The sequence below is a fragment of the Magnolia sinica genome, chromosome 17 (assembly GCF_029962835.1).
Source record: "Magnolia sinica isolate HGM2019 chromosome 17, MsV1, whole genome shotgun sequence".
Classification (NCBI taxonomy): Eukaryota; Viridiplantae; Streptophyta; class Magnoliopsida; order Magnoliales; family Magnoliaceae; genus Magnolia; species Magnolia sinica.
Genome location: NC_080589.1, coordinates 6,549,319 through 6,575,268, shown reverse-complemented (window position 1 = coordinate 6,575,268; position 25,950 = coordinate 6,549,319). Strand labels below are relative to the sequence as shown.

The 25,950-nt window shown below is 39.7% G+C and overlaps 1 protein-coding gene and 1 pseudogene across 1 annotated transcript; one reads left to right on the top strand and one right to left on the bottom strand.

Annotated features, from left to right (window-relative positions):
- Positions 1-3,773: 3,773 nt before the first annotated feature.
- On the top strand, positions 3,774-5,202 carry LOC131231807 (uncharacterized; the record flags this gene model as incomplete). Its single annotated transcript, XM_058228113.1, has 4 exons — positions 3,774-3,869; positions 3,955-3,998; positions 4,447-4,504; positions 4,944-5,202. Coding segments are annotated over 4 exons (249 nt in total), but the record flags the coding sequence as incomplete, so codon positions are not given.
- An 18,180-nt stretch (positions 5,203-23,382) lies between these two features.
- On the bottom strand, positions 23,383-25,428 carry LOC131231806 (nucleosome assembly protein 1;2-like; annotated as a pseudogene).
- Positions 25,429-25,950: the final 522 nt, after the last annotated feature.

The following is a 25,950-nucleotide window of genomic DNA, read 5'->3' as shown; positions in this document are numbered from 1 at the left end:
TAATTTAGTATGACTATCCTGGCTTAACACATGCTGCATTTACAATTTTTAACTGTTTGCTAACTGTATATAAATAAATAAATAAAATTCACCCAAAAATTTTTAGCCACATTTTACAAGCAGAGTCCATAATATGGGCTTTATTTTTAGAGTGGACAGTTGTAGATATCATGGTTGAGAAATATATTTCCAACTATAAAATAAATAAATAAAAATCACCCAAATTTTTCTAATCACATTCGAATGAGAAAATTTCACAGCAATATTATATAAAATTGTAATAATTAATTATAAATTCTTTTACTTAACTCTTATTACATTGTATTTTACTATTAAATTACATGTTTAAACAATTATGATAAAATCATAATGATGACATGTATTAGTACTACAATTTATAGTCCCCTTTTAAAATAAGTTTCGCATGAGTTTCTCAATGAGGATAAAGCAATAGGTGGCTCTCGCCGTGCCATTTTAATGCTCATGTGAAAACCACGCCAACTATCAAGCATGTTCCAATATCATAGAAGGGCTCAAAAATTAGCTTGATCCATGATTCAAGTGGACCGCACAATTAAAAATAGTATACAAGGTAATGCTTATCCTCTAAATTATTTTTCTCAATATGGCTGATGTGAATTTCATATGGACCTTTTTTTTTTGGCCCAATGCCTAAATTTTGGTGTCTCATCTAATGGTTGGAGTAGATTTCTTAAAATAATTACAGACGGTCCTATAAAAATCAAAGGTGGGCATCTCTCATCATGGACTCCATCAGCATATCAAACACCTTCTGAGCAACATAAAAACCAAGAAAAACAAAGAGAAAAAGGGTATTTGTTTCATGTACATACCTTCCTTGCCACCAGCCACATTTCGTTGAGTCATTTTATCAAGGTGAGCAACATCAATGGCAAAGTAACCGAGTCACTAAACTGGTTCGATCCGAGTTTGATTTGAGCTGGGTTCGAGTTGGATTTGATCTGAGTCGAGTTGAGTCGAGCTAGGGCCTGCTCGAACTTGGCTCGAACTCATTTTCGAGTTCAAAAAATCAACTCGACCTGGCTCGAACTCAACTTCAAACTGAGTCGAATCGAGCTTTTTCGAGTCGAGTCGAGCTAGCTCGGTTCGTGTACACCCCTAATGATAGTCAACTCAGTGCACTCATTAGGATGGCTACACATCTATGTTGAATGTGGAGTAGTTGCAACTTTATTCAGTGTTCAGACATTTAATTGTTTTCATACATCTAGTTTAATGAATGGACCCAGCTGTTTTCAGTGAGCCTGTCTATGAGGTTAGGCCCACCTGATGCCCATTATATGTGCCCGGTTGGAATGCTTTGCAATGCATTAGAGGTGCCTATGGAATGACATGTGTGCTTAATGCTGGAGAGATTTTGAGTTTACCTTGACCAATTTAATTGGAGATTAGGAGCGGGTTAGTTATCTACGCTATATATAATTCAGCTAGCTTTTGGACCATCGCAAATAGTTTTACTAAGGTAGAGAACTTTGAATATTGAAAGGCTATAGGAAGACATTTTGAACAAAGTTGGAACTATTTTGGGAACTGAAAAATATGTTTTATATCCATCGTATATTTTAGATTTCACCCTCTCTATGCCTTTAAATGGCCTTGATTTTACCTACAACATATCCTTCCATGCGAGTAGCCTACTCTCTTCTTCTTTATGTGTAGCTCACCCCGACGGCACTATTAGGGAGCCGTGCAACAAAGGTTGTATTGTTCCCACCATGGTAGTTATATGAAATCCACCCCATCCATCTATTGTGCTACCTCATTTTAGGTTGTCGGCCTGAAAGTGAGGTAGATCTAAAACTTGAGTAGGCGTTGCTCTGGAAAAGGTGGGGTTGGGTCACCCACTGTTGAAAACCGTCCTTCCCCAGTCTATAGCGTGTAGCTGCAGCCTTTCCCTCTGCCTCTCTCCTTTACCTTTTCTTCCCTACCATCCCTCCACGTACATTGCACATCGCATACCCCTAGTTTTTATGAATGATGTTTTTTTCCCTTATAGAAAGGAAAATACATGCATCATGGGCAACAAAAAGATTTGCCATATAAAGCAACCATTTTGACTCTCCCCTCTTCTGCAAGGGAGTCCGCTCTGTCACTGGCCTTTTTGTAATACATAGCAATGCAAAGCATCTATTCTTGACAGGAAGTTGCCAATCTTGTTTTTCACGAAGATGATCTCCATGGTCCAGAATCAATTGAACCTGAATATATTGTAGGAGTCCTTTTACCAAAGTATATATATATATATAAAAAGTCAGCAAAGATCCTCCAATCTTCAATAGGAGCCCGAGCTTCCACATCATTTTAGTTACCCGATCCCACTTGACCAAAGAGGATCAAGTTCATCTCCCCCTTATTCATAGCTCAATACGTCTCCATTACCAGGTGGGCTGGATTTCAAACACTAAATGGCCGAAAATCACTGGCTACTACATGAGGTCAAATTCATCTAATTTTGTAATAGATAGAAGAGAAATTTATTTATTTGATCATTGGTGGGGCCATTTGGGAATTGACGGCCAGGTAAGAGGGAGGTGACCCACAAATCCACTAGCCCATTCCGGTAATAGAACCCTAATGTGCATAGATTATAAAATATGGATTTTGTATGTGTGTGAGTGACATGCCTAAGCATCAGACGGGATGGTTTGTTCAATAGTACCATTGGGAGCAAGCCATGGGGTAAGAATAACACTGATCATATGATCCTAACACTTCGAATGGGGCCAGTTTGTTACAACTGTCCATTTTTTACGAGCCATAAATCACATGGTTAGAATCATTAAACCCAGCACTTCGGAATCGTTAGTAATACAAAGTGGTGAATCTCACTGATATCTGACCCGGTGCATCTTCCACTTGATGGCTGAGATACTCTGGCTCAGTTCATCTTCCACTTGATGGCTGCGATGCTCTTTCATTCTTCACTTTCCACCATCTCCTTCCAATATCTCGAGAAACTGGGAGTTCCCACACCTCAGAATTCTTTTTGACTAATGTCCATTGGGTTATGATTTTTTTGTAGTACCTCTTATTTTCTTTTGACATTGAACATTTTACCCTTCCTCTTTTTTTCTTTTTTTTTTTGGTTCCCAACATTTTTACAGAAAGGCTAACATTTTCTACAGAATTCAATCCCATTCCAAACCGGGCCTATGAATAAATGATTTTGTACGTTTGGGACCATGGTGCAGTGATTCAAACCTTTGATCTGATAGGCCCTGCAGCGGATAGATGATTCGTAAAAATATCTCAGGCTGGAAAATTATTAAGCCTTTGATTGTTGGACTATTTTCCTATGTTAGCCGAGTATGCATATGGGTGTCAAGTATAACAAGGATCCGGTTCGGCAGATCCTTAAAATGCAAATTCTCAGGAGACAATCACAACAAAGATTGGTAACTACTTACAAGTATGACCATGTTACAAGTATCCGACTCCATAACTGCTATAGTTCTTTTTTTCTTTTTTCTTTTTTGTCATTGAGTTTGGGCTGTTGTTTCATCTTCGCCTTAACCGTCTATGAGCAAGCCTGTGATTGAAGGGTTGGGAACTCACAATCCGGAAGAATTCCTAGTCTTCCTTCATCCATTGCAGGTCCTATCAGATCAAGGAGTTCATAATGATAAAAATCACAGTCCTTGATGTTCAGAATCATGTCTCATCAAAGTCTATAATTCCTCGTCCTCTGGAGTCCTTGTCAACTCTTCAAACAATTCCATTAAACTCATTTGACTGTGAACTTACCATTTTCATGTGCTAGGAAGGAAGAAGGCATGTCAGTCAATCCAACTTTCAATGTGTCAGTTATATTTGGTAAACGAGATGAGGTACTGCGACCACATATCTGCTGTTGTATTTTCTTGTTTTTGGGGACAAAAAATCTTGATACTTGTAAAATCATGGTGCTTGCAGCCGATGCTGGTAGCATGCGCACGCCAACTGATCGAGCACATAAGGTACACTTTTGCACTTGATTTTATTGACATAAATTCCATATGGTGGAGAGCAAGGTTTTAAGACTCCAGGACTCAGACTGACTCATTCAGTTCCGAGTGAAGTTGTGATTCATCCGTGTCAAGGGGTGATTCAGAAGAGTTGGGCCGAGTCACCTCTATTTTCAGTTCGACTCCTGGTGCTGAACTGGAGCTGACTCAACCGAGTTGAGTTGACTTGGACAAGTCACATCCGAGTTGGTCGAGTATTGATCCATGGTGGAGAAGGCTGAATTGGAGGATTGAAATTTCGGTAGACGGCAAAAGTTACCATACCACCCACACGATCCTTCCTAGAAAAAGATGAGCCTAGAGAATCTGCCTTTATTTCCAAAGATGGCATGTTTGCTCATTTAGATACCTCAAACTAGCTGGGTTCTGCTAATTTACATGCTTTGTTTTGGTTTTGCAGTAGCTGTGGTTCATCTAGGCCGTTGGTGCTCTCTCTCGGTCTCAAGGACCACTCTCTGGTAACATCTCTATAGTGAGAAACACTAGCATCACTTGTGCTCCACGAGGACGTGTAGCACAGACATACACATATGACATCCTGAAGCTCATCTGGTGGGGTACCTCATGGTGGGCCATAACCAAAAAGTCACACTGATCAGATGATCCTAAGTAGTAGAATGAATGGGAACCATTTGTCTATTTTCAACTTATCCTTCTCTCAAAACCACTATGATCAAATGGTTAGGATCATCTAACCGGAATGGATTTAGGACTATGGTCCATCCATGATGTGGCCTGCTAGGCTAGATGAATTATTCGGATGTTGTAGATGCACACCACATGTCATGATGCGGTGCCAATGCTACTAGCAATCCTCATTTGAAGTACATGCTCATCTTCTTAAGAATGGTTATGACGCCTAAAGATGCTCAGGAGCATGATCATGTCTCTTTGCAGGAGATGCTGAAAGGCATTGTTTCTGTTGTCATCGAGAATCGCCTTTGGTAAGATCTACATCATGGTCATTTCGATAATTTTAGGAACTGATTTTGTAGTTGGCCCGACTTCATCGAAATGCAATCAGTGTCTTCAATGTAGAGTTTTCAAACACTAAAAATGGCCGAAAATCACCTACTGCTACATGAGGTCAAATTCATCTAATGTTGTAATGGATAGAAGAGAAATTTATTTATTTATTTTATCATTAGTGGGGCCATTTTGGGAATTCAGGGCCAGGAAAGAGGGAGCGGACCCACGAATCCAACGGTCCATCCTGTTAATAAAACTCTAATGTGAATGACATGTGGGATGCTTAAGCATCCGTCGGGACACGGTTTGTTCAATAGTACCATCAGGAGCAAGCCATGGTGCAAGAATCACACTGATCATATGATCCTAACCCTTTGAATGTGGCCAGTTTGTTACAACTGTCCATTTTTTATTAGCCATAAATCAAGATTATAAATCGCATGGTTAGAATCATTAAACCAAACCAAGCACTTTGGAATCATAAGCAATACAAAGTGAGAACTATCAAATAGATGTTTCAAGATGATGTTTGGACCTATTTTACATCTCTGCTTAATCTTGACCATCAATTTTCTATGTTATTGATCAGATGCTTAGGCCCTTTGTATGAATGAATGGATGGTTTAAATCTGATGATGGGTCATCCCATGTGTCATTTAAAGAGTTTTGGGGACGTTGCTAACGTGTATGAGAAATGCTTGGATGATAAATCTGCCCAGTTAATAACTTCCAAATGTTCCACGCACGTTATAGGTTGGAAGTTACCTGCCATGAACGGTTGAAAATGCACCTCATGTTTTGTGTTGATGACATTTAGTTATGGGCCCAAAAATCAGGCCAATCTATATGCCATTCCATCCTGAGGGTAGTTGTTTGTTTCGTTCTTCCAAATGTGTGTTTCTGTGCATGTGTGACCCACATGATTAACAGATGTATTAGGAACATTTAAGTTGGAGGGTCTCAAGTCCAACCACTAATACTGTAAGCTACTGTCCAGTGTCCACCCAACAGATTCCAACATCTAACACCTTGTGGAAAAATCAGCCATATCCACCACCATCGAGTTGAAAACTCTTTATATTTTGGTATTTATAGATGGCTAAACATTGTTTTCTATGGTGTGGCGCACCTGATGAGTAGATAGTGCTAATTTTTGCATGGGCTAATCGTCACAGTTGAGCTATGGTCCAAAATAATCTCCCACAACCAATGATCTTAACCATTTGGATTGAGGCCCATACTCTAGGAAACAGTGATAATTGAACACCCTACCATTGCAAACTTTTTAGGGTGCACATTAATGTTTTTGTAGTGTTTATTTTCAATCCAATCTGATGATAAGGTCATGTAATCCTATATGAAGGGAAGCAACAAATATCAGCTTGATCCAAAACTTTTGTGGCCAATTAATATTCAATCACAGTTGTTTCCAATGGTATGGTCCACCTGAAAATTATATTCATTCATTTTCGGGATAATAAATTTGAAAAAATCAATAAAGGGTGCGAATACAGAATATGCACATCAAGGAGGGCACCACGGTATGGGCCACACAGTCTTGGGTGAGGCCTGGGTCTCACCTAATCTCCTCCCTCCTCGAGATGGCAACCGTGATGTGAAACAGCTCTCATGGGGACACTCACCCTTTATTTTTGTGAGCTCCATCATGATGTGTATTTAAGATCCAATCCAACCATTATATGGATAATTCTAATTTATGTCCATGACCAAAAAATCAGGATGAAAGGATGAACCGTGATTCAAGTGGTGTCTTACCCAAGTGGCATGTCCGGAAAAGGAGGAGCAGAGGTGTACAATAGTTAAACCAAGCCAAGCTGGGCACAACTCGACTCGGCTCAGCCACTTGCTGACCCTAGCTTGAACTTGGCTCGGCTCGGTCCTCGAGCCTGACTGGCCAGCTCGGCTCGGCTTGGTCAGCAGCTCAGGCCAGTTCGAGTCAAGATTGAGTTAAGTTCTCTTATGTAGCATTTTCACAAACATATGGATTGCACTTTCAAAATTTCATTGAATGTAAAACAACAGCAGTGGTTTTATAGGTATTTCATCAAATACCTTCTAAGCAACATAAAAATCAAGAAAAAAAGGTATTTGTTTCATATACATACCTTCTTTGCCACCAGCCATACTTTGTTGAGTCATTTCATCAAACACTTGGTGAGCAACATCAACATCAAAGTAACCGAGTCACCGAACTGGTTCTATCTGAGTTCGATTCGAGCTGGGTTCGATCCGAGTCGAGTCGAGCTCGGGCAAGCTCGAACTCGGTTCGAAATTTTTTCAAGCTCAAAAAATCAGCTCGCCTTGGCTCGAACTCAGTTTCAAACCGAGTTGAAACGAGCTTTTTCGAGTTGAGTCTAGCGAGCTAACTGAGCTAACTCGGTTCGTGTACAGCCCTAACCACAAGCAATGGTACAGATCCAAGGGTCAAGTGGACCAAATAGCATGGATTGAACGGCCACCCTTAAAATTCTCCTGGGACTGGTAGAAGTTTGGATAAGGTGATCATACATTGTATGGTTTCCCTTTATCCACGTCCATGTGACCTTCATGAACAGTTGGATGGCGAATAAACATGACGGTGGGCCCAAGAAAGCCCCAATGTTGGGCGTCTTTGTCACTGCTGCTTTTGGTGGGGTTGCATTAGAATAGAGCCCTTGTTTGGACCGAGTCCATCCAGGTGGGAGAAAATCTGATGCAGATTGCATCTTGGGAGGGGCAGGACTTGGTCTTGGTAGGTGCTTTGTGAGGCCCATCATGATGTTTGGATTTTATCCGAGCCATTCATCTTGTCAGATCATTTTATAGCAGAAGCCCAAAAATGAGGCAGATCCAATGCTCAAGTGGACCACACCACAAGAAGCAGTGATGATAATGATGCCACCGTTTAAATGTTCTTGGGACTCACCGTGATGTTTATTTGCAAAGTGGTGTAATGGTGCCAGCGTTTAAACGCTCTTGGGATGCACCGTGATCTTTATATGACATCCAGCAGCTTGTTGATAAGGTCACATGGACCTGGAAGAAGGGAAAAATCCAATATCAGCCAGATCAAAACTTGTGCGGCTCCCAGGAAGTTTTTAAATGTGGGCGTTCAATCCCCACTGTGTTTTTCACTTGAGCCTTGAATCTTCTACGTTTTTGGGTTCATATTCATATCTTAAGATGATATGGAAAAAATGGACGTACGGCATGGATAAAACACATACATCACGGTGGGCTCCACAGAGTCCCTGCTACTGGCAGGTGCAGTACGGAATCCGGGTCAAAGGAAATCCAAACGCCTTTAAAATAAGATGTGAGGTGACGAGGAATGTCCACGAGAAATTTAGGACTGTGGACCCCACCTTTTATGCAGCTGTTTTTATGAAAGAATACAAACTTTGTGTTGCAACTTAGACCTGCTCGTACGGACAGATAATTTGAGGACGAAAATACCCCTCCTTTCACGGAAACGGATTAGGTACTCCACCTGCCACCAGCCAATGGCGGATGTTCGGTGGTCTGTGGGCCTACCATGATGTATGATTTTAATCCATGCCGTCCATATATTTTTCCAGATCATTTTATGATAAGAGACCAAAAATGAGGTATATCCACATCTCAAATGTACCACATTACAGGAAACAGTGTTGAATGAGTGTCGACCATTAAAAACTTTTAGGGGGCCCACTGTGATGTTTGCGAGAAATCCTCCCCGTCTAAGTTCCTTCATAGGGTCACAAAGACCTGTAAGAAGAGGAAAAACTAATTTCATAATGATCCAAAACTTCTGTAACCCCTAAAAGGGTTTCAATGGTAGACGTTCAATTCCCCACTGCCTTTTACCGTGTGGTCCACTTGATAGTTAGATCTGTCTTATTTTTTGTCTCAAGCCTTAATATGATCTCTCCAAATAGATGGACGGTTTGGATATAATACAGACCTCATGATGGGACCCACAAAAGCAACACAGCAAAAAAAAAAAAAAAAACACTACGTTTATGGTTGCGGTTATAATCCGCAGCTATAGTGTATCGGAAATTACAGCATTTTTTATGCTAACTCGCTGGACAGTCATGGACATTTTCGATAATATCGAAAGACCTTCGATATATATCGAAGGTATTTTTACCTATAGCTACGGATTAAAATCGTAGACATAACTGTAGTCTATGGCACTCTATAAATTTTTATTTTTATTTTTTTAAAAATTTACATGGAGAACTTTATTCTACCTACAATATTCTCTAATACATATTTATATAAATATGTATATATAAATATATGAAAAAAATTTCTCTCTTTTTTTCATTTTTTTTCTTTATTCATTTAACAAGAATATCTTCCAAACCAAAATTAGTTACTTAACATACCTTATATGATTTTGGGGTAGGAGAAGCTACTTTAGCCAACCAACCTAGTTATTTTTCAAGATTCTATCAGGTCGATGGTCGAAAATCCATTTCATTCACTTTGCGATCAATTTCATTTATTTCATTTACTTTGCGATCAATTCCATGCATTTCACGGTCAATATCGGCGATTCCCCTTTACTTCATGGTCAATTCCATGCATTTCACGGTCAACTCCCTTCACTTCACGGTCAATTCCGTGCATTTCACGGTCAATTCCCTTCATTTCACGGTCAAACAAAAATTGAGCGGGGCAAACTAGAAAATGAGCGGGGTAAACTAGAAATTGAGCGGGGCAAACATGAATTTCAGCGGGGCAAACATGAAATTGACCGGGGCAAGCTGAAAATTAAGTGGGGCAAACATGAAATCGAGCGGGCAAACTGAAAACTGAGCGGGGCAAACTAAAAATTGAGCGGGGCAAATATGAAATTGAGCGGGGCAAACTAGAAATTGAGCGGGGCAAAAATGAAATTGAGCGGGGCGTGCTTCAAATTGATGGCTCATGTTTGCCCCGCTAAAATGAAATTGATGGCTCATTTTAAGGCATGCTTCAAAAAATGAAGTAGATCCAGGCCCAAGCTGCGGAGTCGGAAGTGGCTGCGATAACTTGTGCCGAGGTCGAGACCTTACATATGGCCCTGAGGGTCTCCCTCTCCTCTTTGTTAATTCAGGTTTCTTTATTATTGCTTTGATTTCTTATAGCTCCATGTTATTTCACATTTTCCCTTCAATTTGAACACTAAAAGGAAACAATTTGTTTGTCTCACATTTAATAACTTTTCAATGTAAGAGAGATGTTTAGTTCATAAAATTGGTTTTTCCATTGACTATCGGAAAATGATATCTGTAAAGTTTCTATTCCCTCACTTATAGGTCAATTAAACATTCATTCCTTGCTAATAATGGCAGTTTGCCCTGCTGAATGCAAACGATTGCACAAGTAGAGAGAATGCAAACGATTTGCTACGTCTTGTCCTATAAGTGAAAATCCACCCAATTTTCAAGAGTATATTAGGTGCACCCCAGCCTCACCCAGAGTGATGCAACCCTTACCATGAGGCATTTTCATAAATATCCGAACTACAATGATTTTACAGGTGTTTTATCAAACACCTTCTAAGTAACATAAAAACCAAAAAAAAAAAAAAAAAGAGAGAGATAAAAGGTATTTGTTTAATGTACATGTTTGCCCCGCTCAATTTTTGGTTTGCCCCGCTGAATTTCTAGTTTGCCCCGCTCAATTTTATGTTTCCCCCACTGAATTTCATGTTTACCCTGCTCAATTTCATGTTTGCCCTGCTGAATTTCTCGTTGGCCCCGCTCAATTTTTAGTTTGCCCCGCTCAATTTCTAGTTTACCCCGTTGAATTTCATGTTTGCCCTACTCAATTTCATGTTTGCCCTGCTCAAATTCATGTTTACCCCGCCCCACTCAATTTCATGTTTGCCCCGCTCAAATTCATGTTTGCCCCACTGAATTTCATGTTTGCCCTGCTGTTCAATATCATGTTTACCCTGCTCAATTTCTAGTTTACCCCGGCTCAAAGTTTCTCTTGGCTATTTGGTGGCCTGGTTTGTCTCCTCTGAGAATCAAGTTGTAGATATCTTCCCTAAGGCATTTTTGAGTCCCTTCAACCCAAACTGGGCCTTTGGCCTACTCTTAAGCCCAAATTTTTATTTGGATCAGGGAAACTCAGTTATTGACACATGGTGTTGGGGATAGTCGCCACGTGTCTGAATTTCAAGCAACATCTCTATAGCAACAAGCAATTCAAAATTTGAAAACATGAAGGAATGACTAGCAAGATTGATGTCTATCCAAGGATCATGTTTAGTATAAAAGATAGTTTGAAAGTTTCCCAACTATTTTGGAAACTTATCACTGTATGTTTGTAGCAATATATTTAAACATATTTAAATAGTTGGAGAGTTTTACACCCAATGTGTTTGGTCTCTATTTATCATTAGTCATAAGGCAGAATAAATGAACTTTGAGCATTGTTAGTAGTTCTAACAAAGGCTTGAGAAACTTGATTTTTGCTCTTTGTTTAAGTTGGCTTAATTGGTTCCACATTTGACAGATCTTTCTTTGTCACTCTGACCCCCCCCCTAAGAAAAAATAAAAGCAAACAGAAGAAGACGAAGAAGAAACATGGGACAACTTCTTTAAGTCTGCATTAGAGTAAAAACAGTAGCAAAACTTGAAACATTCAACTTATCAGAAATGATCAAAATTATGGAGCGCTTATCCGTAGTAGTAATTAGTAGGTCCCTATATGCTACTATAGGCATTGATTCAAACAAGATTCATAGGAGCAGCTATCAAAATCTTCACTATGTTTAGATAGAGTGAGAATAATCAGTTTTCAAGGAATCATATCAGGCAATTTCTATTAAGCTCAAGCCAATTCTGTTCTCATTCTTTTGCTCATTAATCTCTACTGAAAGCATGAGCTATTAGACACCATCAAACACCTTAGAAACATTCTCCTAAGACTAAAAAGAAGAGACCCGTATAAGCAACAAGGAAAATCTCAATGTTGTTGAGAAAATTGTGGAAAATCATAATTTTGAGGAAGCCAAATTGAAAATTTGCAGAAATTTGAGGTACCATTTAAACTTTCTCTCAATAATAACACCAAGACACCCAAAAGAAAAGAAAAGAAAAGAAAATTCTCAACTGCTGTTCAATAATGGAAGACAATCAAGATTTATTGTCTACTTTAGGAGTGAAACATCAATGAATTTTAAGACTTCATAACTAGAAACTCTGAATCACCCAAACATCACAGGGATGAAGTTGGATCCCTGGTTTGTTAAAATAGTTCTCATACTAAAGGAAACCAGGGGTATTGTGAAAAATGCACCCCATTATTGAACAAATTACATCATAATTTATGTCCTAAGTCTTGATCACCTTTTCACTAGACAAGTATGGAATAGCCACTTCAGAATTTTTAAAATGTCTTGTCCCTTGGGTTATGCCCAAATCGGTGGGGTACATGTTCTTGATTTGGCATGGAGTGGGGCTAGGATGGATCACTTCATTATTATGGAGATTGAATCTTATAGCTTCCCTGTGGGCTATTTGGGGAGAAAGAAATGGGAAATGCTTCTGAAATGAAGCTTCCAAGGTGGAGGAGGTCTTTTTGAAGGCTCATCTTTTTGTGCTAGAATGGGTGTATCGCTACTTGACTGTACCAAGAAGAAATATACCAGCAAATGTTCTGAAAGTTCAGTTAAAAGTTTTCAGATTAGACCTCTACTATTTCATAATATAATCGAACTATTTTCATCCAATATATTCATAAGGTCACAAAGACCTGGATGAAGAGGAAAAACAAATTTAATAATGATCCAAAACTTATATGACCCCTAAAAGGGTTTCAATAGCAGACGGTCAATCCTCCACTGCCTTTTGCAGTGTGGTCCACTTGATAGCTAGATCTATCTTATTTTTCGTCTCAAGCCTTAATACGAGCTTGTCAAATAGATGGACGATTTGGATATAACACATACCTCATAATGGTACCCACAAAATGCCCTGGGGATTACAACGAAAAAAGAAAAAAAAAAGAAAAGAAAAGAAAAAGAAGCTAGTGAGTAAGGGTCAGTGGGACCCTATAGCTACGAATTATAACCGTAGCTATAACTGTAGCTTCGATACATCGAAAGTTTTTCGATATTATCGAAAAAGTCTAGAACTGTCCAGCGAGTTTGCCTAATGTTCACACCCCAAGTGCAGGGTTGTGATGTAGTAATAAACTCGGTAAGACCGAGGTCGAATCCACAGGGACTGATACCTGTACGTTATCTGAAACCAAGTAGAACTAGAAATAGATTAAGATGCGATCTAAACAAAGTAGAATTTAAGAAATAATTATGGAATAATTATCTAAAACTTTAAGGAATTCAGAGAAAGGAAACTAGGGATTCAGAGGATCCACTTGTTGAGATCAGGGAGATCTTATGCCAGTATCACAAATTATGGAAATTTACTGAACTGCCATTGATATAGGTTTCAAGAGATGAAAGGTGTATGAATTAGAATGGATTCCATCACCAAACCATGCACAGGAGACAGAGTAAACAATAGAATTAAACTAATTACCAACCAATTAACAATGTATGAAGATCAGGAAGGTACTGTCATCCTACCATGCCCATGAGACGATGGTGAACAACAGGGCTTCCTGACGTCATAAACATTAAAAGGGGAGAGGAATATTCAAAGCCATTGCAAGCCCATTGTAATTTCAGTCACAACATGCCATTAAAAACTAAAGATATTCCCATAAAATTAAGTCAAAAATAATCTCTTCAATCTTAATCAAAGGGCACCAGCAACATCTCTCCCATCAGGCTACAAGCTTCACCCCTTAGCCCTAGCTGAGAGGTTTAGCCACTCATGATTGGCCTAAACCCAAAACAAATAGAAAGGAAAAGAAAATGAAAAAGAGAATAAAATGAAGAAAAATTCCTTATCTTTTCTCTCTCATCTTCTCTCCCTGTCTTCTTTTCTTCTGTCTGTCCTCCAATCCTCAAAACGCTGCCAGCCTTTCCGCACTTCCTGGAGAACAACCACCGTCTAGCCGCACTCCTCTCGTGCACAGCAGCAACTCTCCACGTCCCTGTCTTTCTCCCAAGCCGTGCAGCAGCAACCCACCATTCTTCTTTTCTTCTTCACGCTGATCCCATTCCCTGGCCTCTAAGCATTGCTGGTCACGTCCCCTCCCGCTCCAGCGTTCAGCAGCAGCCAAGGTGCCTCCACGGCTGCCCTTCCTCTCCCCGTTTCTCCCTTTTATAAGTGTTGCCACCGGTGGCTGGAGTCGGTGGAGAGTCTTTACGCATCACCGTGCGCATGCAGAAGAACAACGCAAATCAGCTTGCGTTTGGCTTGAATTTCTGGACAGTGGACGTCCCATCTTTGGTTCTGACTGCATGGCCATGGTCTTGGCCACCTGATGCAACGTGTGGACGGTCTGGATCAGAGATCCGACCGTGATCTCGTGCACAAAACGATCGCCAAAACCGGACAGCGTCCGGATGCGCGTATTGCGTAAGAAGTGCGAAATTTTGGATTTCCGGCGTCAGTGGGGCCCACGATTGATGTTATAGGAGAGATCCGATCCGTCCATTGAATTTCTCTCGAAATTTCAGTTGGGAAGGTGTATTTTTGACCTTCTTTTGATGTGGCCCACAGGATCTTTTATTCCGCCGTCCATCCTGCGTTTTGGAATATCAATAGCCACCTGCTCTTCATTCCGCGATTCCGACACCTAGGCCATGTTTATAGGGCCCTTTTACCCTTGATGGACGATCCCGATTATCTGGAACATGGACCATAGTGGCCCACAAATTCCGTCCGCAAGCTCTGTTGCGAAACAGAGCTTTCACGTCAACGCTGTGAAAGCTGGTGGGCCCATAATCAGTGTCAACTTGGAAATCCACCACGTTCATTGCAATCTCCTCAAAATACCAATTGGAAATGGCTGGTTTTAATTCGCCGCTGATGAAGCCCACGAGATATTTCACTCCACCGTCCGTCCTGCATTGGTCGGTTGAAGACGTGTTTGTGTGCACATGGGACGAAAAGGAAACCTTGGCATGGGTTAAAGCTCACATTCGGACACCATGGACGGTCCAGATCTAATATATAAGTGATGGGTGGGGCCCACAACCAAGAACCGGCGACCGACGTCAAGACGCTGTTGCGTTTTGATTTTGGAAGAAGAAGTCGGTCAAGGGTTGGTTTGACCGACTCTTCGTTTCGGTGCACGGCTAGTGCACTTGTGCACTATGCACATTCATACTCCAGCGGGGTCCATTATGATGTTTTCGAGAAATCCGCTCCGTCTATCCGTTTTGTCAGCTCATTTAAACGGTTGAGACCAAAACTGGAGAATATCCAGATATCAGGTGGGCCCCACTTAAGGATTTAAGGGGCTGATCTGTCCGTTGGGCCACTTTCATAGTGATCCAAGGGCTGAAATTTTACGTGTACGGTTTATTTATGGTCCTCAAGCCACGTGTGAAGTTTCGAACTGATCAGATGGTGGGAACCCTATGATCTTGCATTTTGGACACTTTTCAGGCCACTTGAGCTTCGATTCCTCGATTTCTGCGGACCCCTGGTGTATAATTTCGTCGCTCTTGGTCTTCTGGAGTCCGTCCCATGCTTTAGTGTCATCAGATCGGTAAATCTATGCTTTTTAGTGTCCTTTCCCAGTCCAAGCTCATGAAGACGCCCTGCATCACAAATTCAATTAAATTAGGCTATTAAACGGTGTCATGCTTGTAAATCCATGCAATAAATGGGTCTGATATGCAATATTTGACCCTCAACACAACCCCCATCCAGCATTTTGCTAGTCCCGAGCAAAGTATGCGAAAAATAAATTGAGAATTACAGGATAATTTCTACAACTCAAGGGATTTATGAAAAATAGTTCAGATACTCGAATTCTAAGATTCATGAATGTTGGCATTACTTTTTCCTGAAATCAAGCTTACGGTAAACTTCATAATCAAGTTCAAAATATTAGTCCATCAATTAGTATAATTCTAAATATTGAATTCCATGGATGTATAGTCCAATCTCGACTTGTCAACATTAAGATTCACTTTGATATTTAAGGATATCATTGGTAACAAATAAGAGAAATCATGATAACCCAACTTGGTTTACACCTTATCCTTTTATTCTTTTAATTTTTTTTATTATTATTTTTTTTTTTTCATTAGAAGTAACGTCAAGAAGAGGGATCAAATCCTCACCTACAGGGAGCAAACCTAAGGTAAAGACTATACACCCAACTTTTTCACATATCATTCATGGGGAATCGAATCCTCATCTATAGGGAGCAAACCTATGGTAAAGACTGTTCGCCCAATCCATTCAATTTTCCAAGTTGGTTCCTTTCATGTTTAGTGATTACCAAGTTGATCCTTCAATATCGAACTTAAACCTTAATATGCATGCGAGATGTGTCCTGCGAATTCATGACTCAATCAATGTTTACAACTTTTAATAATGGATTAACAATTCAAACTTAGCTGTGAAATTCAATAGATAACTGAATCCAAGAGTCATAAAGTACCAACACCACGCATATTGAAATTCTAAGTGCCCTAGATGACTGTCAAAATCACTTCGAATTCATTAGAAATCCTGAAAAATAAAAAATAAAAAAAAAAAATTTCACAACTTTTGCTCAAGACCAAGAAAACACTGATTAAGAAACCTAATCTCCCACCCCCAACCAAAAATCTACATTGTCCTCAATGTAAAAAGAAATAGACATGCAATGCACATGAGACAACGGAAAAATAAGAGTGATGGAAAGATAGTACCTGAATGAAAGAATCAAGAGGCTTTTCAAAGATTTCTACGTAAGAGCGGTCAGCACAAGAGAGAAACCAACAAATAAAATAACAAAAATACAATCCTACCCATACCACTTTCGCAGGTACTCTCGATTGCATTTAGCGTATGCAACAAGCCTTTAAACCCCTAGGTTACCCCTAGTGGACGAGTTGTAGTCTCGTGAGGGTTTGCAGCAATGTTACCCACAAACATTGAACTAACTAATGATAAAAAAGAAATGAAATGAAGAACTGGGTTGCCTCCCAGGAGCGCTAAGTTTACCGTCTTCAGCCAGACAAATAAAGCAACTACCCTAGTCCTAAGAAAACAGGGAAAAACTACTGAGTCAAGCTGCAAGGTTCTTCTTCCGGCCAGTATCTTGATAAGTTTTTCAGTAAATTTCTCAACAGGATCATCCAAAAGCCCTTTTTGCAATAGGCTTGGATGCCCTGGAGCTTAACTTTCCAGAGAAACTTATGTACCTCATTAAAATTTTGCTGTTGATTCGCTTGAGGTATCCAAAGTATATATGATTCACCTGTGTCAGAAAAAATTACAAAGTTAGTATCCCATGGTGAATCAGAGACTACAGATAGATCAAATTCAGAAAAATTTTCAGGAAGTGGTGTAGTCTCAACACATTCTAAAGTAGCAAACTTTAGTTCAATTTTCAGCTCCTCCTCCCCTAATGGTAAACATTCAGGGTCTGTGGAAGAAGGGGCTTCAGAGTAAAGGTTCTCTCGGTTAGTGATGACTACCGAGATGTTGTCTTGCAAGGCATTCACTATGTCTCTTATCATGGGATCATTTGAATCTGCAAAGTGTGCCAAACAATCATCAAAAGAGTTGGGACATTCAGCTGAGGGGGATTCATTTTTCACATTAAAACTTGTGATGATCTGCCCAAGGAATCCATTGTCTTTAAAGATAAATGGAGGTGTGCTCTCTTGCTCCAGCCCTACACAGATGGATTGTAAATCAATAGGGGAAGCATCGATGTGATCACTTTGTTCATTGAAACTACTCAATCGAGGTGTTGAATTGTCAAACATGTACAGCTCAGATGGTGGCCTCAACTTAGTGGTTTCAATTTTCAAGGTTGTAGCGAGCAACTCGTCCTTCTCCCGAATCACATCATCATTTAATTCAGAGGAGTGGTCCAAACATGTTTCACAAGAGTTAGAAGGGTCGATTGTAAGGGGCTCATCCTCCACCTTAAAATCAGACATGTCAGGTGAGGGGAGTGGCTCATTATGACCGACCACTTCATGTACATCTTGATCATTGACCTGGACCAAGCTTGAGATTGATTCTAGGGGACTTTGGGCTGTATATTCATGATCATCATCCCAATAAGCATCATTGTCTAATTCCATACAGTACACACTTGGGATGGGGTCGCTCTCCTCACATTCTACACCTAAGTTCGGTTGAGTTTTGAAAAAACTAACCTCTACGTCATTATTGAGATCCCGTGTGTCATGTGAGGAAAGTGTGTCATCATCACTGTATTTGAAAGATACCCACGCATCTTGACCATTCCTTTGAACAGTCATTGAGATCAACTCATCGGGAAATTGAACCATATGCCCATTGATAGAATCCAACTCCTCATTTGTAATTCCAGAGTTCTCCCAAAGCGAGTTAGAATCACTTTTCTCGCATTGTATTTCTGGAATGAATTGTGGTTGCGATAACCGAGCCTCCTCTATTTTATCAAGGCGCGAATTAAGTGCTTCCAACGATTTTTTCATTTCCTTGAGATAGGCCAGGCTACGTTGAGCTAAATCCTCTTGGATTGTTTCTGGTTGGATATCAATGGTAGGGTATCCAAGAGGGTAGTCATTATAACATATAGTTGGTTCATCTTCCAAATTTTGATGTTCCCCCTGGTAATTATACCGATCATACATGGGAGAATATGATGGTTGATAATAATCCTCGTTTCCATAATTACGATCATATACGGCCCTATTAATAGATGGAACATAACTTTTTAGTCGGTTCTCAATGTCTGTTCTTGATGGAGAAAAATCTTGAGGTATACGTTGAATTCCACAACCCTCAGGCATTCCCCAATATCTTTTATCCATCTCGGCATATGCATGTACCCACGCTTCCATGGTAAAACTCTAACTCTGAGTCTAATCCTAAAAGAAAGAAAAAATCCTACAGAAGTATGGAAAGTAAGATGAGGAGAATTTAGAAAGAAGGTACCAAATGAGAAGTTTCTATGTTAAGATCCTGTAAAAGAAAACAATAGAAAGTTAGTTTCTAAAAAGAAGACCTAGAATTAGAAAGTTTCTAAAATAGAAAATCGAAGCCTAGAAAATAAATGAAAGATGAGTTAGTTTCTACAATTAGAAAGAATTTCTAAAAAGGGCAATAATTAACCTAGTTTCTAAAAACAAAAGAGAGAAGTTTCTAAAAATAAACTATTTTCTAAAAAATAAAAAATAAAAAAAATAGGAAAATACTAGAATTAAAAAAAAATTCTAAAATTCAAACCCTAATTCTAAAAATAGAAAAAGTAAAGGAATTAGAAAGGGATTACCAGTTTAGAAGTTATTTCAGGATCCTACAAAACAGGAAAACAGGTTAGTATCTGAAAATAAAATAATAGTTTCTAAAAATAAAATAAAATAAAAACCTTTAACCTAAAGTTAGTAAAATCCTAATCCTAACCTAATTCTAAAACTAATTAATTTCAGAAAAATGTAACCGTCAGTCCCCGGCAACGGCGCCAAAAACTTGTTCACACCCCAAGTGCAGGGTTGTGATGTAGTAATAAACTCGGTAAGACCGAGGTCGAATCCACAGGGACTGATACCTGTACGTTATCTGAAACCAAGTAGAACTAGAAATAGATTAAGATGCGATCTAAACAAAGTAGAATTTAAGAAATAATTATGGAATAATTATCTAAAACTTTAAGGAATTCAGAGAAAGGAAACTAGGGATTCAGAGGATCCACTTGTTGAGATCAGGGAGATCTTATGCCAGTATCACAAATTATGGAAATTTACTGAACTGCCATTGATATAGGTTTCAAGAGATGAAAGGTGTATGAATTAGAATGGATTCCATCACCAAACCATGCCCAGGAGACAGAGTAAACAATAGAATTAAACTAATTACCAACCAATTAACAATGTATGAAGATCAGGAAGGTACTGTCATCCTACCATGCCCATGAGACGATGGTGAACAACAGGGCTTCCTGACGTCATAAACATTAAAAGGGGAGAGGAATATTCAAAGCCATTGCAAGCCCATTGTAATTTCAGTCACAACATGCCATTAAAAACTAAAGATATTCCCATAAAATTAAGTCAAAAATAATCTCTTCAATCTTAATCAAAGGGCACCAGCAACATCTCTCCCATCAGGCTACAAGCTTCACCCCTTAGCCCTAGCTGAGAGGTTTAGCCACTCATGATTGGCCTAAACCCAAAACAAATAGAAAGGAAAAGAAAATGAAAAAGAGAATAAAATGAAGAAAAATTCCTTATCTTTTCTCTCTCATCTTCTCTCCCTGTCTTCTTTTCTTCTGTCTGTCCTCCAATCCTCAAAACGCTGCCAGCCTTTCCGCACTTCCTGGAGAACAACCACCGTCTAGCCGCACTCCTCTCGTGCACAGCAGCAACTCTCCACGTCCCTGTCTTTCTCCCAAGCCGTGCAGCAGCAACCCACCATTCTTCTTTTCTTCTTCACGCTGATCCCATTCCCTGGCCTCTAAGCATTGCTGGTCACGTCCCCTCCCGCTCCAGCGTTCAGCAGCAGCCAAGGTGCCTCCACGGCTGCCCTTCCTCTCCCCGTTTCTCCCTTTTATAAGTGTTGCCACCGGTGGCTGGAGTCGGTGGAGAGTCTTTACGCATCACCGTGCGCATGCAGAAGAACAACGCAAATCAGCTTGCGTTTGGCTTGAATTTCTGGACAGTGGACGTCCCATCTTTGGTTCTGACTGCATGGCCATGGTCTTGGCCACCTGATGCAACGTGTGGACGGTCTGGATCAGAGATCCGACCGTGATCTCGTGCACAAAACGATCGCCAAAACCGGACAGCGTCCGGATGCGCGTATTGCGTAAGAAGTGCGAAATTTTGGATTTCCGGCGTCAGTGGGGCCCACGATTGATGTTATAGGAGAGATCCGATCCGTCCATTGAATTTCTCTCGAAATTTCAGTTGGGAAGGTGTATTTTTGACCTTCTTTTGATGTGGCCCACAGGATCTTTTATTCCGCCGTCCATCTGCGTTTTGGAATATCAATAGCCACCTGCTCTTCATTCCGCGATTCCGACACCTAGGCCATGTTTATAGGGCCCTTTTACCCTTGATGGACGATCCCGATTATCTGGAACATGGACCATAGTGGCCCACAAATTCCGTCCGCAAGCTCTGTTGCGAAACAGAGCTTTCACGTCAACGCTGTGAAAGCTGGTGGGCCCATAATCAGTGTCAACTTGGAAATCCACCACGTTCATTGCAATCTCCTCAAAATACCAATTGGAAATGGCTGGTTTTAATCCGCCGCTGATGAAGCCCACGAGATATTTCACTCCACCGTCCGTCCTGCATTGGTCGGTTGAAGACGTGTTTGTGTGCACATGGGACGAAAAGGAAACCTTGGCATGGGTTAAAGCTCACATTCGGACACCATGGACGGTCCAGATCTAATATATAAGTGATGGGTGGGGCCCACAACCAAGAACCGGCGACCGACGTCAAGACGCTGTTGCGTTTTGATTTTTGGAAGAAGAAGTCGGTCAAGGGTTGGTTTGACCGACTCTTCGTTTCGGTGCACGGCTAGTGCACTTGTGCACTATGCACATTCATACTCCAGCGGGGTCCATTATGATGTTTTCGAGAAATCCGCTCCGTCTATCCGTTTTGTCAGCTCATTTAAACGGTTGAGACCAAAACTGGAGAATATCCAGATATCAGGTGGGCCCCACTTAAGGATTTAAGGGGCTGATCTGTCCGTTGGGCCACTTTCATAGTGATCCAAGGGCTGAAATTTTACGTGTACGGTTTATTTATGGTCCTCAAGCCACGTGTGAAGTTTCGAACTGATCAGATGGTGGGAACCCTATGATCTTGCATTTTAGACACTTTTCAGGCCACTTGAGCTTCGATTCCTCGATTTCTGCGGACCCCTGGTGTATAATTTCGTCGCTCTTGGTCTTCTGGAGTCCGTCCCATGCTTTAGTGTCATCAGATCGGTAAATCTATGCTTTTTAGTGTCCTTTCCCAGTCCAAGCTCATGAAGACGCCCTGCATCACAAATTCAATTAAATTAGGCTATTAAACGGTGTCATGCTTGTAAATCCATGCAATAAATGGGTCTGATATGCAATATTTGACCCTCAACACCTAAAAAATCCTGCAATTTTCGATACATATCACAATGTTTTCGATATGTATCGAAGCTATAGCTACGGATTATAGCCATAGACATAGTTGTAGTCTGTAAAAGGTTATAATTTTTTTTCCTGTTGCGCTTGATGCCAGATCGGCTACGCTACCTATTGCTACGGTTATAATTCGTAGTTATAGGTCTACGGTCATTACTCAATATTAGTTATCGATACTATCGATCATGTCTCGATATTATCGATGACTTATGCTCGATACTATCGAACATATCTCGATATTATCAAAAATTCATCCATTTTTGAGTTTTGTTGCTGGACAATTTGGCATTCATCTTTGATATTATCGAACTATGGTCGATATTATCGACAATCTATGGCTACGGTTATAATCCGTAGCCATAGGTCTACGGTCATTTTCTCCTCTCTTTTCCCCACAAGTACTATTACTTTATCAACTTTCTTCTTCACACTTGATGCAAAAATAAATAAATAAAGCAAAAAAAAAAAAAAAGAAACAAAGCAATAGTACAAGGAAAAACCATGAAACCGCATGGGGAATGATTTTATCCCTAATAGTTGACCTGTACAAGGAAAAACACCCATCGACATCAGTTTCCACCAAGTAAATGATGAGAAGACCCTACACCCTCCAAAATGATCAAAGGCCCGTGGCTCTAAAAGTACATTTTGATCATTCAAAAGGCATTCACCATCATTAGTTAGAAAGGAAGAGGCTTTTGCAATGAATGAAGTAGGCAAGAAACATATGAATAATGCAAGGGAAAGAACATGTACCCAACATCATAATCTTGCTCCATTTGATTCTGAAGCTGCTTAGCCTGTTAAAAAGAAATCACAGGAGATGATCAGCAACTAAGGAATGGCAGTCAAATTGCTCTTCCGTGCAGTGACATTGAACTTAGTGTCTCTTCATCAATATTATCATCATCATCCGAGACTTGTGGTGGATTGAAGAAGTTGAAGAAACTATCACATTGTTCGGTTTTTGTGATGGGCTTGACATTCTTTGATCCCTTCTTTAGCTTTTTTTTCAAAACCTTCTGTGTTAGGCTCTTTCCAGGATACCATTCAATCTTCGTCCTATAAGTACCCCAACCAAATTCCACATCATGTAAGAAATAAAATTGAACTAAATTAAATACAATAGGAAGAAGAAGACCAACTAGTAGAATTTCTTAGTCATGGAAAGTTATGAGCAATAACAGTTCTCTATGGCCTTCTCAAGAATAGGTTCATCATCGTCAATCATGGGATGTCTTTGTTAGAACAGTGTTCTTGAAGTATGGGTTAGGATCAAAGAAGAATTTGAGCTTGAAGCCCTTGGGATCATTAATTCTGAACCACTTGATATCTTTGAGATACTTGAGAGCCCCTTCATTGCGCTCAGAAATCTGAAATGAGAAACAAGGAAAGCATAAGAACCATACTAGAAAGAAAGAGAAAGAAAAAGAAAAAGAAAACACGAGTTGGTGAAACATCATTTTTTAAGTCATTTACCTCCTCACCAACCACTTCGTAGGTTTTCATTGCAGTGAGCCAAAAATCTGGTACTCCTTTCTCTGAAAAAACAACACACAATAAGCATCCTAAACAAAGTATTTCCAATAAATTGGAGCACTCAAGGTTTGTTAAATACCTTCTATAGCTTTATCCTCTGTAGGTGTTCCCTCTGCAGGTTCATTTGTGACACCTTCTACTTCAACAACACCATTCACAATTTCATGCCTCTGCAAAATTTCTGAAATTAAAGGAATAGCTGAAGCAAAATACAAGAAAACACTGCATAATATACTCAGATCAGAGGTACATAAATGGTGCCTGCAAGTCTACAACTAGCATATCAACATGGTAAGTGGCAAAAAATAGTAAAATAACCCATGCCACAGAAAATTGGACAATACAAATGCTTAATGGAAAAACTTGCATAAGCTTAACAGGAAAACTTGTATGCAACAATGTTACCTAAACCTTTTTTTTTTTTCACTAGAGATTTTTTCTTTTTATTTTGAAAGACACTAATTCATTAAGAGCCAAAGGAAAACAGAGGAGAATGTACAAAACTGAGATCAATTGTGGGAGATGATCCTACTGTTAACCCTTAATGCCTAGAGCAACACAAAAAGCTACCTAAACTAAGTAATACTTACTATGTGCAACACAGCATAATGTGTTAATCACCCACGTGCTACTGTATCAGGTAAAACAATTAACTTGATATGGAAAAACAATGAACCATGTTCAGAAAGTGTCTTTTCAATAAACAAATAAAAATGATACCTTTGCAGTATTTATGAGAGGGGCCTCAATATTTATGAGAATTTGTAGAAATTGGAAGTGAATGGTGACCTCAAGATGAGCCAAATGAATGAACAAATGTTAACATAGAAGCCATTGGACTAGCAGAGAAATCTTGAAAGATTGTAAATCTACTTTATTTGGTGTTGCATGGTACCCTTTGACTAACCACAGGGCACCCTGAGTCAACTTTGTAGAATTATTGGAACATGGAATTCAGCAAGGCAAATTAGAAAATCAGCAGGGCAAACATGAAAAAACTGCAGATTGAGCGGGGCAAACATGAAATTCAGTGGGGGAAACTGAAAATTCAGCGGAAAAAACTGAAAAATAAGCAGGGGAAACATGAAATTCAGTGGGGCAAACTAGGAATTCAGCAGGGTAAACTAGAAAATCAGCGGGGCAAACATGAAATTGAGCGGGGCAAACATGAAATTGAGTGGGGGAAACTAGAAAATCAGCGAGGCAAACTAGAAAATCAACGGGGCAAACATGAAATTAACTGGGGCAAACATGAAATTGAGTGGGATAAACTATAAAATCAGCGGAGCAAACTAGGAAATCAGCGAGGCAAACATGAAATTGAGCGAGGAAAACATGAAATTCAGCGAGGCAAACTGGAAATTCAGCGAGGCAAACTTAACAGATAATTTCATGGCTTAAGCCTAAAAATCTAAACGTATCCAATGTTCAAATGGACCACACCACATGAAAATTTTGAATTGAACTTCTCATGTTTGTAAGAAGAAACCGGGCATCAATTTAGCAGGTACTGTCTAATTGTCTGTACGTATTCTTGAGGAACCAAGTATTCCTGCAAGAGAGACCAACAACCAGAAAATAAAATTGAAGAACGTTGCACAGATTGAGCAATGTACTACATTAAACACACATTGAGCAGTTAACCACATTAAACATTTGCAGAACATACGAAGTACATAGCTTAATAGAAGATCAGTTCATCAATTGTATGATTGCACTCATCACAAGAGGTGGGAAGTAGTGGATCATGTGACTTTCTACAACACCAAAGCTGAACTTGATGCTAGTTGAAAATCTATCCATGGTTGAGTCTCACATGACATTTGTAAATTTGGGTCCACCTCCCTACTCAAAATTAGTGCCTACTTGTATCGCTGATACATCCTATTGAAGATATTATTCGTTGATGTGTTGACAAATAAATATCAAACAAGGAACTGTATAGTTGAACAATTGGAATATCTGAAATTCAAATGAATGACAAAAACAACTGATTTACTAATCATTGTACTTTTTCCATATTGCTTCAACATGTTGTCATCCACTTGTTTGAGCGGGGCAAACAGGAAATTGAACATGTTGTCATCCACTTGTTCCAACTGAATTACCTAAAAAGTAAAAAGTGTTCTTTGGGCAATTTGTTCTTTAAGAAAATATTTTTGACACCCTCTATGATAAATTCTTCTTGATGAACCGTATT